The sequence below is a fragment of the Vombatus ursinus genome, unplaced genomic scaffold (genome assembly GCF_900497805.2).
Source record: "Vombatus ursinus unplaced genomic scaffold, bare-nosed wombat genome assembly UNPS02014837.1, whole genome shotgun sequence".
In the NCBI taxonomy this organism is placed as follows: Eukaryota; Metazoa; Chordata; class Mammalia; order Diprotodontia; family Vombatidae; genus Vombatus; species Vombatus ursinus.
The window spans coordinates 2,305,926-2,321,870 of NW_020954615.1; the positions used below are offsets into that span (position 1 = coordinate 2,305,926).

Consider the following 15,945-nt stretch of genomic DNA (forward strand, 5'->3'; position numbering starts at 1 on the left):
CTAATTGGGAATGCGAATGCAAATATACAGAAGTGAAGGCTAATCTAGAAGGAGAGAAGCAAAAAAGCAATAATGTTCCAAGCAAACATGATCTCCAGACAAGCAAAAATTATTGATCTTGAGAATAGGATGCAGAGAGACAACTTAAGAATCATAGGTCTCCCAGAAGAACACAAAAAGCTTAAGAAAAAAAATCTGATAATAATAACTGATCACCAGAATGCAAAAAGCAATATAACTGTCCAGAACTTTGGAACATATTAGTAATGTCTCTGATAAATTTGTTAAGCTCTAAGCCTCAGTGTTTTCAGAGCCACTGGGAAAAAAGTACTGTAAGATTTTTTTGGACCTGGCCAATACTATATATATTGTTACAAGGATTTTGTTTTTTGTTTTTTTTTTTTCAGGAGGAAGGGAGGGAAAAATACCTGATAATTTTTTTCAAAAAGAAGATATTGTGAGTATTTCCAAAGGGCCAGAAAAATATGAGTTGCTCCTGCTGCTGTTACTAATATCTCATTCTTCTCTTTTTTGATGGGGTTCAGATAAAAATGGTCCTAGGACAAGTTGCTATCCTGCTAATATTCTTTTATTAGTATTATTTGTATTGGTAAATATTATGGATGACAATTATTGGTATTATTCATAACATAAATGATATGTCGTAGTCATCATCATTGTCGCATAGAATACCCTGATGGAGGCAGGCATAGCCTTTGTTCAGCTGGACAGAGGACGAGAACGATGTGGTCTGGAAGGCAGGACACCTGAGCTCCTCTCCTGGCTTTGCCACCCACTCACCTGGCCAAGGGCCCAGACCACTGAGCTAATCATTTCCACCCCTCCAGATGATGTCGTAGTCTTCCCTCCCAACTCAGCACTGACTCTTAAGGAAGGAAAGAACCAAGAAAGTGGCAAGATGAGGGTTTTTTTGTGTATTAACCATTCTAGGCTAGCTCCCTCTTTGCCCTGGTGAGGATGGGTCACCCTAGAGGCCAAAGACAGATCTGATTCTACCTCAATTTTCAGCAGTCAGTCCTGCCTTATTCACTAACCTACATCTGGGACTTTTCAGTCAATAGTCAAGAAACATGTTTGCAGCACCTACTGTGCGCCGGGTACTAGGAATACAAATGCCTTCATGCGACGATGCCCTCCCCTCCCCATGGTAAGAGAGGCACTTCTCCTCCTTTGCGCCAACATCCTCCATGAGGTACATTGTATGATCTTCTACTTTCTTTTGTGTAGTCCCCCCTCGACCCTTGCCAGAGTGCCCTCTTCTCTTAGGAGCTGTATTAAAGTAGGAAAACCTCCCCTGAAAGCAGATGAAAGCTCTTGTCCCCAGTGCCCCTTTGGAAATGGACTCAGGACACCCCTAGAGAAGGGTGGGAGGCATATGTGTTCAAGAAGATCGAGATTAGGGAGACAGAGAAAGCAATTTCAATACAACAAATAAAACGTAAACAAGTGTTACCCACTGCGATTGAGACAGCGCTTATGACGGCTCCCAAGTAGCCCTGGATGAACTTGGATGCAGGCAAAGGCTGGAAAACAGAGATAGAATTTTCAGCTTGGCACCTGGAACCCTGGAGAGCAGATTTGACATCACCACCAAGATGATCGTAATTTTACATTTGCAAAGCACTTGTCATACATGACCTCATTTGAGTATGACGATAACCCTGTGAGGTAGACACCACAGAAGGACTACATTATCCCCATTTCTCAGATGAGAAAATGGAGGCTTAGAGAGGGTGATTTGCCCTGGGTTACTGGGCTTGCAAGCATCAGAGGTGGCATGGGAGCCCAAGTCTGTCTTGACTGCAAGCCAAGACACAAAGTATAGCACAGGAGAATGGGAAAAAGCTAGCAGAAATCAAAAGCTAAGTTCAGACCGCTCCTAGAGACGTAACTATGGGGAACACAGATATAATAGAGTGGAGAGAGTGCTAGATTTGGAGTCCAAGGTCCTGGGTTCAAACCCCCCTTCAGTGGGAGGTATCCACTAACCTCTCCTTACTTTTGTCAGTGTGAGAGATAACATTAGCTGTTAATATTAATAATAATAACTGACATTTATCATAGTGTCATAGATTTAGAATTAGAAGGAACTTCACAGGTCAGCTGGTCTAATCCCTTCCATTTACAGAAGAAGAAACTGAGGCATAGAAATGTGACTTGACCAAGGTCACACCACTAGGAATCGAAAGAACTGGGGTTCAAATCCAGTTGCACTGAGTTGAAATCCAGTACTCTTTCTAGGCAGAAGGTAGCAGGGCCTAGATATGAACCCTGGTTCTCTGAACCCAAATCTAATGCTCTTTCTACTGTTCCTCACAAGGAGCACCATACCTCCAGACTCTTGGAGTCTTAAGACCGCCACACTCTTCTAACAATGAAGATAATATATGACAAATTCATTGCCACTAAGGAGTTAGGGACTTAATATGTTCCCCTCTCCTGGGAAGAAGTGGGCTAAAGGGAGCAAAGGTCAATCCAAAGGAATAAATCACTAATGGTGGAATCTTAGGCATCAATCTGTAGAAAGAGAGGGGTGACTTTCACAGCACAGCTAGAAAAAAACAAGTATTCCTCAGCCTTCCCACAAGTCTGGTCCTGCCTAGGAGCCAAAGTTGGCCAGTTCCAGTCCCCACCGTCCCCACAGCCACGGTGGGAGTAGGGCTGAGTGAGCTCACCTTGGTCGCATTGCGGTTTGCATAGTTGACGCAGGCATTGTGACTCTGGTTCAGCCACTGCAAAGAGACAGACAAGAGTCATCAGGGAGCATTTCTGGGAAGCACCCTTCCTGCCATGACCATCCACACGGGCCAACCAAGCAGCACTTTTTGTGGAAATAAAACAACTGGGGAAAAAAAGTGGGGGCCCAAATTCCCTACACATGTAATAGCATTATGTTGCACTGTAAGAAACAACCGATACAAGGAATTAAAAAGAGTAGGAGGACCTGTAGGAACTAAATGCAGAAGAGGGAAGAAAGCAAACAAGCATTTATTATACACCTACTATGTGTCAGCTAAGTAAGCCCTTTACAATCATTATCTCATGTGATCCTCACAAGGGCCCTGGGAGGTAGGTGCTATTATCTAGGAATTACAGATGAGGAAATTGAGGCAGGCATAGGCTAAGTGACTTGTTCAGGGTCACACAGCTAGCAAGTGTCTGAGGCTAGATTTGAACTCAGGTCTTTCTGACTCCAGGCCTAGTGTTCTATCTATTGTACCACCTAGCTGAGCAAAGGTCACACAGCTACTAAGAACCTTGATCTTCGTGACTCCAGTCACCCAACTGAAACCCCTACTGCCAAAGCAGATCAACGACTTTGCGATTTATATTCTTAGAAAATTGTCTGAAGGGAATAAGAGGTTAACTAACTTCCCAAATGGCCCAGCAAACACCCCAAGGCAGGACCTGAGGCCAGGTACTCCGCCTCTAAGGCCAGCATTCGATCTGCCCCACCACACCTGTGAAATGACATGCCCAAAGTCACACAGGCAGTAAGAGGCAGGGAGGGAATCTGAACCCAGAACTCCTCTTGTCCTCGTTCTTCTGGTTCTGCTCTCTCTGCTCACATGAGTTCATGCAAGCCTTCCCACTGTGCTCGGAATTCTTTGGATTTGCTGCTTTCTACAAAGCCAAGAAAAGGTCACATTCTCCTGCGCTTCCACGGGCTCAGCTGGTCCCCAATCAATGGGGTCTCACTTTGTTTGCAGGTATTTTGCTGCCACAAAAAAGTGCTGTTTTGAATATTTTGGCCTATGTGGGGCCTTGCTTACTTTCTTGGTACAGGAATACCAATAAATGTTGAACTGAACTCCTTTCTCAGGGCTGAGGGACACGAAAATCACGTGGGAGTGATCACAGGCCCTGAACCTCTTAAGAAAGGCTCAGCTGATGGAAGGGTGGGCACTTCTAGGAGGAGACTAACTGGAAACCCCTTACCTTCAATTTCTTTAGGGGAGTCACACCCTGTACCCCACTACAGACACACACACAGACACACACAGACACACACACAGAGTTTAATTCTCAATCAGCTGTAAGAGAGCGAAAGTCTACACTACCCAAAAGAAAGATTTAAAAACCTGATTGCACCTGGTTTTCTAATGCATTTGTAATGTGATTGGCCAAGAGAGGCAGCCCAGGTGGTGCTGAGGGGATGGGGGAAGACGGCCTTACCTTCCTCATTAGTTGCAGCTTGGGCTGTGAGTCAAATGAGTCTGCCCTCCCTAAACCTGTCCTGACTCTGAGGGTGAGGAGGAGTGAGGGCTCTGCTGCCCCAAATGCTATTCCTCCTCTAAGTGGGAGCTTGGGGGCTAGAAGAGTGTCAGGAGGGGATTCAGTGCAAACCCCCGATTTCAGGCAGCACTGCATGGATGGGTCAGGATAACACTTGATGGTTCTCAACACTTCATGGACACCCCTCAGGGTCCAATCCTCCCTGCTCCTTACCTATGACCCTGTGCACGTGTGCGTGTGCATGTGCGTGTGCGTATGCGTGTGCGTGTGTGTGTGTGTGTGTGTGTGTGTGTGTGTGTGTGTGTAGTGCGGTAAATAGAGCGCTAGGCCTGGAGTCAGGAAAACTCATCTTGCTGAGTTACAAACTGGTTTTAGACACTTACTAGCTGTGTGACCCTGGGTAAGTCACTTAACCTCTGAGTACGTTAGACAATCTTCTAAGACTCTCAGTTGCAGAGAAGGTGGTGACCTGCATTGGTAGAGGGAGCTTGCTCCCTATACTAATGAAATTACAAGTCCAGTCCTTATCCTTTAACTATGTACAGGCTATCTCTCCCAGCAGTCAGGCAACATGCATTTATTAAGCACTTACTATATACCAGACAGAGTGCTAAGCACCAGGAATAAGCATAGGGAAAGGCAAGGACAGACCCCTACCATAAAGGACTTTCCATTCTATCTGAGAAGACACAGGTAAACTATGTCTACATGGGGGATATCTCACCAGAGGAAAGGGACCAGGAAAGGCCTTCTCCTAAGGTGGGCTTGGAGGTGAGACCTAAAGGAAGCCAGGAAGCAGAGGTGAGAAGCGAGAGGATTCCTGGGAGGGAGGGCAGCCGGGGCAAACAGAAGGCAGGATGATTTCAGTCTTTGGTGTCCCCAACAATGTGTGGCACAAAGTAGGTATTTAATCAAGGTTTGTCGATTGTCAATTGATTTTTCTCTTTAATGGGGCTACAAAAAGAGGCTGTCAAACAGAATGAGGAGGGCTTCCTGCGCAGGAAGTGCTTACGTTGGTATTTGTTGTTGAATGTTTGGGACCCACCTCCTGGAGAATTCTGGGAAAGAGTTACCTGCCAGAAGATGGTGGAGGCCAGGGTCTGGTTGGGCAGGAGGAGGCCAACAACCTGGTAGAGAGAGAGAAGAGAATGAAGACACTGCTGCTTCTGGTCTTTGGGGATGGGGCAGGGGGGGGCGGGCGCTCTGGCTTTTAGAGAAGGGGTTGGGGAGGCCTCTGACACCCCTCCTCAAATGCCTTCCTCTGGGAGAGACCGGGTATTGAAATACAAAGAACTCCACTCTTTTAATCATGAAAATGCAGGAAATAACATTCCCTCTATCTCTGATGACTTCTTATGAGGAGTAAATGGGGTAAGGGATGAGAACATTATATATAAAGTATGGCCCAAAGGCAAAGTGTGGGGCGGGGCATAACTGTATTATTTACAATAATTTCTTTATAATAATTGTTCCAAGGTTTAGCTGCTTTAACCAGGATGTTGTTGATTTTGAAATGATACGATAAAAGATGTCATTGAGATGATATAATGAAAGATGTCAATCATTTCAGTCATGTCTGACTCCTCATGGACCCATTTGGGGTTTTCTTGGCAAAGATACTAGAGTAGTTCCTTCTCCAGCTCATTTTACAGATGAGGAAACTGAGGCAAACAAGGTTAGGTGATTTACCCAGGGTCACACAACTATCCCTTGCGCCACCTCGCTGCCCTGTGATGAAAGATAGCTAGTACAAATATGATCTGAAGGCCAAGCACAGACTTAATGAGAAGCAGCTTGTGGTGAAGTGGATAGAGCACTGGGTCTGGAGACAGAAGACCTGAGTTCAAATTCAGCCTCATACACTCACCAGCTATGCCATCCTGGACAAGTCACTTTCACTCTGTTTGTCCCAGTTTCCTCAACTGTAAAACGGGGATAACCATAGCTCCCATGTCAAGGTCAAATGAAACAGTATTGGCAAACAAACAAACAAAAAAAAAAAAAAGCTTAGCACAGTGCTTGGCACGTAGGAGGCATGACATAAATTCTAATTTCCTTAATATCAAGGTTGGCCTGACAATCTTGACATTAGCCACTAGAGTCTGGCTAATGTACACATTGATGAAGAAGAATGTAACTAATTGGTTTGTAAATTAACCTTACAGATATATTTGAAGAACTGATAATTACCCGTCCCGAATGGTGCTTCTACTGGTAATAATCCTGAAAATTTATATTTGTCCTAATGAGATAGGCCATTAATGTAGCCTTTTGTGGAAGTCAAGATTAACTGGTTGATCTTGACATGAGCTACGGTTTGTAATTGTAACAGATGCTTCCATACATATGACAATTTCACCTTTCGCCTGTGTTTGGGTGCCATGTACCATATACAAAATATAATCGCATATGGGGAAAACGTGTACAGCCTCAGACACATATTGACTTATTTATTACTCTGATACATAAGATTGCTCTCTTGGCAAGAATTTTCCACAAGGAACAAGTGTAAACATCCAGTATTGCATAGTACATCAAACCCTACACACTGTCAGCCACATTAGTAAACCATGTTTTAAACATTAAAAAAAAATAAATGGTTCAGACACACACATGTACTTCTTGGCCCACATCGGATTAAATATCGTAAGCTTAAAGCCACTTTACAACTTCTATTAGAAGTTACCCTGCAATATTCAACTCCCCAACCAAAAACTAAGGCTAGAAAAATGTTCTGCTTCTGAGACTTTCTGTCTGGAAGATCTTGGGCAAGTCACTTAACCTCTAAGTACCCTAAGCAACTAGGTCTTTAAAAAGATAAGTTGCAAAGGAGTCAATCTACCTCAGTTGAGGGCATTTCCTCATGGGGGAGAGCTCCCTGAGCCACTGATGTCACACGTCCAGTCCTGCATCCTATCCTAGCCCTAAAATTGTGAGATCCAAGGTCAATTTTGAGCTCTGATCCTACAAGTGCCATTACATAGCTAATTTCAAGTCAGTCAGTCAACAAGCATTTATTAAGGGCTTACTCCCATGCGAGACACCATGCCAGAATACCATCCCTGTCCTCAAAAATCTTCCTTTCTAACAGAGAGACAACATACAAATGTTTATATACACAAAGAGCCACAGGATGTAAATGTAAAGTAAAACTGTGGAGTTAGATGGAGAGATCATTAAGGCCCTTTTCTTGTCTTGAATTCTTTCCTCTTGAACATAATGTGACATATGTAAAGTTATTAATTATTTTGTGGCTTATTCTTTGGAGACCCAGGACCTTCTCCTTCTTTATCTCCCAGTCCTTCCCAAGAGAGAAAATGGAGAGGGAAGAAAAGGATAGAGAGAGAAAGAAAGGGAGAGAGAAGAAGGGAGGGGGCAAAGGGGAGGGAGAGGAAGAGGGAGAAAGGAAAGAGAGAGAAAGGGAAGGAGGAAAGGAGGGGGAGGAGGAGAGAGAATTTGTGCCTCTGGTTATATTCCAAAGCTAAATTAAATATAAATGCAGTTTTTGATTAACTGCTGTTAGGTATTATCTGTACCTCTGATCTCTTTTACATAGTGGGGGTGGGGAGGAATGGTTAAGGAAAGGGAGACTCGCTTACAAACACCACAAACTAATACTTCCCTACATAGGTCTTATGGCTAACCCAAGACATCTATGCCTCCGGGTATCTCTGCCTAGGTCAGATGTTCATGCTGGAAGCTCTGGATGCTTCAGCTACCCAAGGACAAAGTTCTCACTGGGCCTCACCCTTTCAGAATCAATGACTTCCATAAAGGTGGAAAATGAAGGGGATTGGCCAGATGCCCTCTAAGGTCATTTACCTAGATCTCAGGTCCCATAATATATGGGCCAGAGTAGTCAGAAGATGCAGGGCTTAAAGGATGAATAAGACTGGTGAAAGGTGTGGGAGGAAGGCAAGTTGAAAAGTCTGGGCATTGGACATAGCACGAGAAAAGAAAAGTATGGAGACAGGAATAAGCATCATGTGCCCCCCAGACTTGGGGGCCAATGAAGAGATAGGCCTGGTTGAAGCACAGGTTATGTACCAGGGAGTAACAGAAGTGATGCCCCAAGGTTTGGGGGCAGGAATGCTGAGCCTGGAGTCAGAGAATCCTAGCTGTGTCACTTACTTGCCCTTCTGTGCCTCAGTTTCCTCATTTGTAAAAAATAAGTAGTTGGGGGGGTCAGCTAGGTAGCACAGTGGATAGAGCACCAGCCCTGGAGTCAGGAGGACCTGAGTTCAAATCTGCCCTCAGACACAAGATACTCACTGGCTGTGTGACCCTGGGCAAGTCACTTAACCCAATTGCCTCACAAAAAAATAAAATCAAATAAAAAAATCAAATAAGTAGTTGGACTAGATGATCCTTGATGCTAGGAGCCTATAAAGTCGCCTCAGTACATAGAGCAGGGACACCTGAATGTTTGGTTGAATGGGACAGATCAGGGACAGGAAGCCACTGAAGATTCTGGGGGTAGGAAGGAGTAATCAAAGATCAATGCTGAGGGGCAGCTAGGTGGCACAGTGGAGAGAGCTCCAGCCTTGGAATCAGGAGGACCTGAGTTCAGATCCGGCCTCAGACACAAAACACTTACTAGCTGTGTGACCCTGGGCAAGTCACTTAACCCCATTGCCTAACAACAACAACAACAAAAAAAAGATCCATGCTGAGCCCCAGCTGCTCACAACTGGAGAATGAGTGAGTCAATCCTTCACAATATTCTCTATTATATCTAGGTGGCCCCATGCTAGAGCAATCCCATCTAGGCTTCCACTAGGACAGCAGGCTGGCACCTTGCCATCTGTCCTGCCCTTCTTCGTGTATGCCCACTCCCTTCCACTTTCTACTTCTTGCAGGGGTGTGTGTGTGTGTGTGTGTGTGTGTGTGTGTGTGTGTGTGTAATTGTGGCAGTTTTAGGAAAGGCTCTGGAAAAGGCATGACAATTCGCTGCCCAATGGCTCCACTCACAAGCTCTGTTACTCCAAAGCTTCTTTCCCTACCCACCACTCTCTGATATACTCTCCCCCACCCCCACCCCCCACACAGAGCACCTACTCCAGTTGAATATAAGCTCCTTGAGGGCAGGGACAGCCTCCCTTTTGTCTTTGTCTCCCTAGTGCCTAGCCCAGAGCCAGCCACCAAATAAACGCTTGTTGATTAACAGGGTCCTTGCCCTGGAGGAGCTCAGAGTCTATCTGGGGATAGCAAGGGCAGCCAGCCACTGGCAGTTTTATCCCCTATTAGGCAGAAACACAGAACCATCTGCACACTCAGAGAAGAAGCAAGAGGAGATATTTTATAACTTCCCTTTAAAAAGAAAAAAAAAAAAGCCCAAATCTAAAATAAAGTGTTCTCTTCAGTTCTCAGATGTATATCTCTGGGTGCAATCCACCCACGCTCCCGCTCGCTGCCCTTTCCAGAGCATGGTGGATGGGGAGGGGGAAGGGAAGATAGATGGGAGGGGGACGACTTCACTGGGGCTGCAGCAAAACAGGGCTGGGTTTCTCCTGCCCTTGCTCTGTAGTCCAGAGAGTCTGAAGCTGGGGGGAAGTGGGGGGGTGGGTGAGGCAGGGAGCTGGAGATACCCCTGGGCTATAAGGGAAGGATGATGGAAATGATGTGTTGTGATAGGAAGACAAAGGAGTCAGGCAGGAGACACAACCATTAGCCCAGTCAATTCAATTCAATACAACAAGCACCTACCCCACCCCCAGAGTCAGGAAGCCCTGAGTTCAAATTCTCCCTCAGACACTTACTGGCTGTGTGATTTGGGCAAGCTACTAAATTCTCTCAGCCTCAATCTCTTAATCTGTAAAATGGGGATAATAAGAGCACCTACCTAAAACGGTTGCTTTGAAGATCACACGAGATAATATATTAAAGCGGGGCAGCTAGGGGGCACAGTGGATAGAGCGCCAGCCCTGGAGTCAGGAGGACCTGAGTTCAAATCTGGCCTCAGACACATAATGTTCACTAGCTGTGTAACTCTGGGCAAGTCACTTAACCCCAATTGCCTCACTTTAAAGTGCTAGCTATTTTATTAATATGTAATGATAATTTGTAACCTAGGAGTCATCCTGGATTCCTCAGTCTCTCACCCCTTATATCCAATATGTTATCAAGGCCTGTCAATTTTTTCTTTGCAGCATCTCTTATAGATGTCACCTCTACAGTTTCTCTTGTAGATTTCAACCCTGCCCCCTCCCCCAGCCTCTCTTGTTGCTTTCACCTCTACAGCCTCTCTTGTTGATTTCACCCCCCCCAAACACACACACACACACACACACACACACAGAGCCTCTCTTGTTGATTTCACCCCCCCAACACACACACACACACACACACACACACAGAGCCTCTCTTGTTGATTTCACCTCTACAGCCTCTCTTGTTGATTTCACCTCTACAGCTTCTCTTGTTGATTTCACCCTCCCCATAGCCTCTCTTGTTGCTTGCATCTCTACAGCCTCTCTTGTTGATTTCACCTCTACAACCTCTCTTGTTGCTTTCACCTCTATGGCCTCTCTTGTTGATTTCACACACCCCACAGCCTCTCTTGTTGCTTTCACCTCTACAACCTCTCTTGATTTCATCTCTGCAGTGTCTCTCCATTATGCCCCCTTTTCTCCTCTGACACTATTCCAACCCTGTTGCAGACCCTCATCACCTCATGCCTGGACTACTGCAGTACCTGCTGTGGTGGGGGGGGGGGGTCTGCCTGCCTTAACTTTCTTCCTTCTTCTGTCCATCCTCTATCCAGCTGTCAAATTGATCTCCTGAAAGTGCAGATGATCATGTCACAACCACCCCCCATTCAATAACAAGGTCTCTCTGTCCTGTTATTGGCTCCCTATCACCTCCAGAATCAAATATAAAAGTCTGTTTGGCATTCAAAGCCCTTCACAACTTGTCTCCCCCTCACCCTACCCCTTTCCTGTTTTCTTATAACCTCCCCCACACACACACCCATACCCGGCAGTCCAGTGACACTGACCCCTTTGAGGCTTCTCAAACAAGACACTCCATCAACAGACTCAGGTATGTTCTCTGGTTGTTCCCTATGCCAGGAATGCCTATCTCCTCATTCCTGCCTTCTGATTTCCTTCAAGTTTCAGCTTCTACAAGAGGAAACCTTTCCTGATCCCCTTTCATTCTAGGGACATCTCTATGTTGGATTATTTCCTATTTATCCTGTAAATAGTGTGTTTGTATATGTTGATGACATGTTGTCTCCTCCATTATATTGTGAGCTCCTTTAGAACAGGGACTGCCTTTTTCCTTTCTTTGTATTCCTAGTGTTTAGCATTGTGCTTGACACAGAGGAGGTACTTAACAAAAGTTTATTGACTATGTACTTATTCACCCTTTGCTTAAGTTTCCCATCTACAAAATGTTAAAAAATAAATAAATAAATAAAGGTGATATAAAAACAAAGGACAGTAATAAAACAAAATGAATTGTCAGGATTATCTCTGCCCTTAAAATGATCCTCTAATAATCTTGCTCCCACCTAATCTGTCCAACAGTTTCTTTCACTGTCCCTGCACATATCATGTATTTCCACCTTCTAACTTATTAACCAGTTCCTTCTGCTCCAGGCAGGAACTGATTACAACCTACTAACAGCTACCACCATCATCATTTTCTTCTTGAGGTAGCTATGTAGTATAGAGGATGGAGCACTGTAGGCAGGAAGATCTGAATTCAACTCCAGCCTTAGATACTTATTGGCTGTATGACCCTAGGCAAATCAACCTCATCTGTCTCAGTTTTTTCATCTGTAAAATGGGGATAATAGTAGCACCTATGTCCCAGAGTTGTTGTGAGGATCAAATGAGATAATAGTTGTAGTTGCAAACCTTAAAGCATTATGTAAATATTATTATTATTCCCCCATCTTTTATTAAAGGTCCATTTCTGTGACTAGCCCTACAGATCTGGCCACTGCCTGTGGAAATGTGCCATCAAATCATAATCACTCCCCTTCGTCTAGCACTTTCCAGGTTACAAAATGTTTTCCTCACAGCAACCCTGTGAGGAAGTTATCACAAGTATTACTATCTCCATTTCACAGATGAGGAAACTGAGGCTGAAAAAGATAAAGAGACTGCATCCCAAACCCAGGGCCTCTGACTCCAGATCCACCCATGTTTTACACTGCACTCCACTATCTCCATCAGTATCTGTACAAATTATTTCTTGAACCCAGACTCAAAAGTTTACATTTATTCTTAATCATTTTCACCTCACTGGTTTCAATCAAGATAATAACAACTAACATATAGTGCTTGAGGGTTTGCAAATTGTTCCATATTTATTCTCTAGTTCCATCCTGCACTCTAGCCTGAAAAAGGTAGTTTGAACAGATATATTTGATAAGTAGGCCTCTCATGTTTTCATCCAAGGACAGGTATAATAAATTAGAATATAAGAAGGCAGATTTTAGCCAATTGAAGAAAAGAAAATTTTATTTAAAAAATTCAGAAGATAGAAATCCCTATCTAGGATTCTATTAGGTAAAGTGTTACTGGCAAACTTTGAACTGGGTTTCCAACTGTAGGGCTAGGTGGTTCCCAGTAATAGACATGTTCTGGGCCTCAGTTTCCTCACCTGTCAAATGGGAACACAACTTGCCATACTGACCTTATAGATAGAGGAAGCTGAGTAATTGCCCAAGGTCACCCAAGTAGGAAAGTGTCAGTGGTAGGTTTTGAACCCAGATCCTCTGATTCTTTCTGATTCATTCTGTCAGTCCTTTGAGCACCATTTTTAAGGTTCTTACTGAATGTCTAACCATAGGTATGTGAAATGTGAAATGTCCAGTCCCCACTTCCAGGGCCCCTGTGTGGCCAGTTGGACACATGGCTGAAGGCACTATGGCCTTATTTCCTTCTGAGTGCTGATACCCCCAAACTTATCCCTAAATCTAAAGCCCATCTTTTTAATGCCACCAGTCTAGCAGGGGTATTTTTTGGCTGTGAGATGTGGAACCCAATGACTGAAAATTTAAAACTCACAGAAAACAATGGAGACGTGGCAGGTGTGGGTCACATCCTACAGTCACCAAGGAATTGTGGAGGAGGAGTAGGCAAGATGGGCTGTGATCTGCATAATGGAAGGGACTAGCCTTCTCAAGGAGATCTAATCCATCAGAACCCAGACACTGAAGAAATTCAGAATATGAGAAAGCCCACTTTCAGATCAGGCATGCTAATTACAATTTTAGGAGAATAGCAAATGAAGTGAAGTGTTGAAAGCTTGAAGAAGGAGCATCTCAGGACAGGAGGTGAGAAAAAAAGGGGCAGTGGAGTCAGACTCTAGGTTTGAATCCTTGCTCAGTCATGTAATATCTGTGTGATTGGGACAAGTCATTGAACCTCTCTGGGTCTCAGTTTCCTCATCTATAAAATGAAGAGGTTTAGCTAGATGATTTCTGAAGTCCCTTCCAACTCTACAGATATGTAGATCCTTGGGAAGGGACCTTGAATTATCTGTTCCATAGAGGAGAATGAGAGAGGAAGATGAAGAAAGGGTAAGAGGAAAAGAGGGGAAGAAGAAGAGATGGAAAGAGGGAGAGAGAGGAAGAGGAGTAGAGTGGAAGAGGAAGGGAGAGAAAGAAGGGAAAAGGAGGAGAGGGGAAGAAGAGGTGAGGGAGAGGGAAGGAAATGGAGAAAGAGATTGTGTTCAAAATAAAATGGCTGGGTTCCCTTTCCAATGGGGACAGGACAGGAACAATTGTGATTAAGCTAAAGCAGGTGGAATTTAGATCAAATACGGGGAAGAATTCCATGAGTAGGGCTCTCAGATACAAGAGTGATGGAGGGAAAATGTAGAGTCAATAGTACAATTAATAGAGGCAAAGTGTTGTGGCAGAAAGACTGCTAGATACCTAGGTTCAACTCTCACCTCTGACACCTACCAGCTGTGTGGCCATAGGTCATAGTCATTTAACCACTCAGAGCCCCAGGTTTCTCATTTGCAAAATGGAGTACCTACCTCACAGAGTCTTATGAAGCTCAAATGTCTTCATGCATGTAAGTCAGACTAGCTGTTACTTATCACAATCTCATTTGATTCTCACACTAGCTCTATGAGATACATTCATGCTGCCTTTAGTGTATACATACTACACTTCCATTTTATGAATGAGGAAACTGAGTCTCAGAGAGCTGAGCCCAGGATCATACAGCTAATAACGGTCAGAAGTAGGATTTGAATGTAGGTCTTCTTGACTCTACTCGTTATACCACAATGTGTGTTCTAGGTGGTTGGGGGAGGGGAAACAAGAAATATGAAGACACAAAATAAATAGAATCCAAAGTCCTTGTCTCAGGGAGACATAAACCCCAACTTCGGGGAGTCATTGTTCTGATGGCAAAACCATAAGTCCTGCCCTCAGAGAGCTCCAAGTCTGACTGATGACTGATAGGATGTTTGGGGGGACCCTAATCCAAAGCAGGTGATACAGGTGAATTAGGAGAGCTGCCATCCCCACTCCCACCCAGGAGATGGCAGCCTGGAGTAGAGAGATCATTAGATTTAGAGTCAGAATACCTTAGCTACTAATTACCTGTGTAACCACAGTAAGTCAAGTTGCCAACCTAGGCCTCCATTTTCTCATTTGTAAATCAAAAGGGTTGGACTTCATGATCATAGGCTGCATTGAGACACAGAGTGGGGGCAGCTAGGTGGTGCAGTGGATAGAGCACAGGCCCTGAAGTCAGGAGGACCTGAGTTCAAATCCAGCCTCAGACCAAACACTTGACACTTACTAGCTGTGTGACCCTGGGCAAGTCACTTAACCCCAACTGCCCTAAAAAAAAAAAAAAGAGAGAGAGAGAGAGAGATACAGAGTGTCCAGAATGTAAGAAGTGACTGTCCCACCATCCTGTGCTCTGGCCAAACCCTATTTGGTCATTAGGTTCAGTTCTCTGTCATACTTAAGGAGGTTCATTGACAAGCTGGGTAAGACCCAGAGGAGGGAGGCAAGAAAGATGAGGGGACTGTATATCCTGCCCCAGAAGGACCTGGGATGTCTGGCCTGGAGAATGGAAGGCTTAGGAGAGGCACTGTAATGACCTTCAAATATCTCAAGGATGCTCATATGGAAGAAGGACTGGCTTTGCTCAGCTCCCATAAAGCAAAGAATTAGGAGCAATAAGTAGACATTGGAGAGAAGCAGATTTAGAGCAGATATCAGGAAAAGCTTCCCAACAATGAGAGCTGTCCAAGGGAGGAATGAAAGGGACGCCTCCCTCACCAGAAGTATTCAAGAAGAGGCCAGATAACTATTTATCAGGAATGTTATAAGAGGAGACTCATGGTGAGGTACAGGATGGCTAACTGGGGCTCAGGCCCAACCCAACTGAGTCTAAATGGGCTCAAAAGTCCTTTCCAATTCTGCGGTTCCATGAAAAGCACATTAGTTCCCATAAAAAAGGATACACAGTCACCCTCAGTCAGCCTCTTTAAGTTCTTTCACTCCAACTCATCCCCCATAGCCAATCACATGACCACCAGTCAAGATTAGGTCCTCAGCACCGCTCACCTTGACTATTGAAATAGCCTTCCAATTGAGTTCCCTGCCTCCAGTCTCTGCCTCTCCAATCTGCTCTTTACATAGCTGCCGAAACAGTATTCTTTTTTTTTTTTTTTTTTTTTTTTTTTTTTTTTTTTTTTTTTTTT

The 15,945-nt window shown here is 44.4% G+C and overlaps 1 protein-coding gene across 5 annotated transcripts in view; it reads right to left on the reverse strand.

The window, feature by feature from the left end:
• Window positions 1-15,945, reverse strand: part of SFXN5 (sideroflexin 5) — a 206,060-nt gene that overhangs the window by 101,821 nt on the left and 88,294 nt on the right. For all 5 annotated transcript variants that reach the window (XM_027840006.1, XM_027840008.1, XM_027840010.1 and 2 more), the window contains 3 exons: window positions 5,331-5,384; window positions 2,697-2,753; window positions 1,479-1,544 (listed from right to left, as the gene is read on the reverse strand). In XM_027840006.1, coding sequence (XP_027695807.1) covers window positions 1,479-1,544; window positions 2,697-2,753; window positions 5,331-5,384 — 177 coding nt within the window. The remainder of the gene's footprint in view (window positions 1-1,478; window positions 1,545-2,696; window positions 2,754-5,330; window positions 5,385-15,945) is intronic.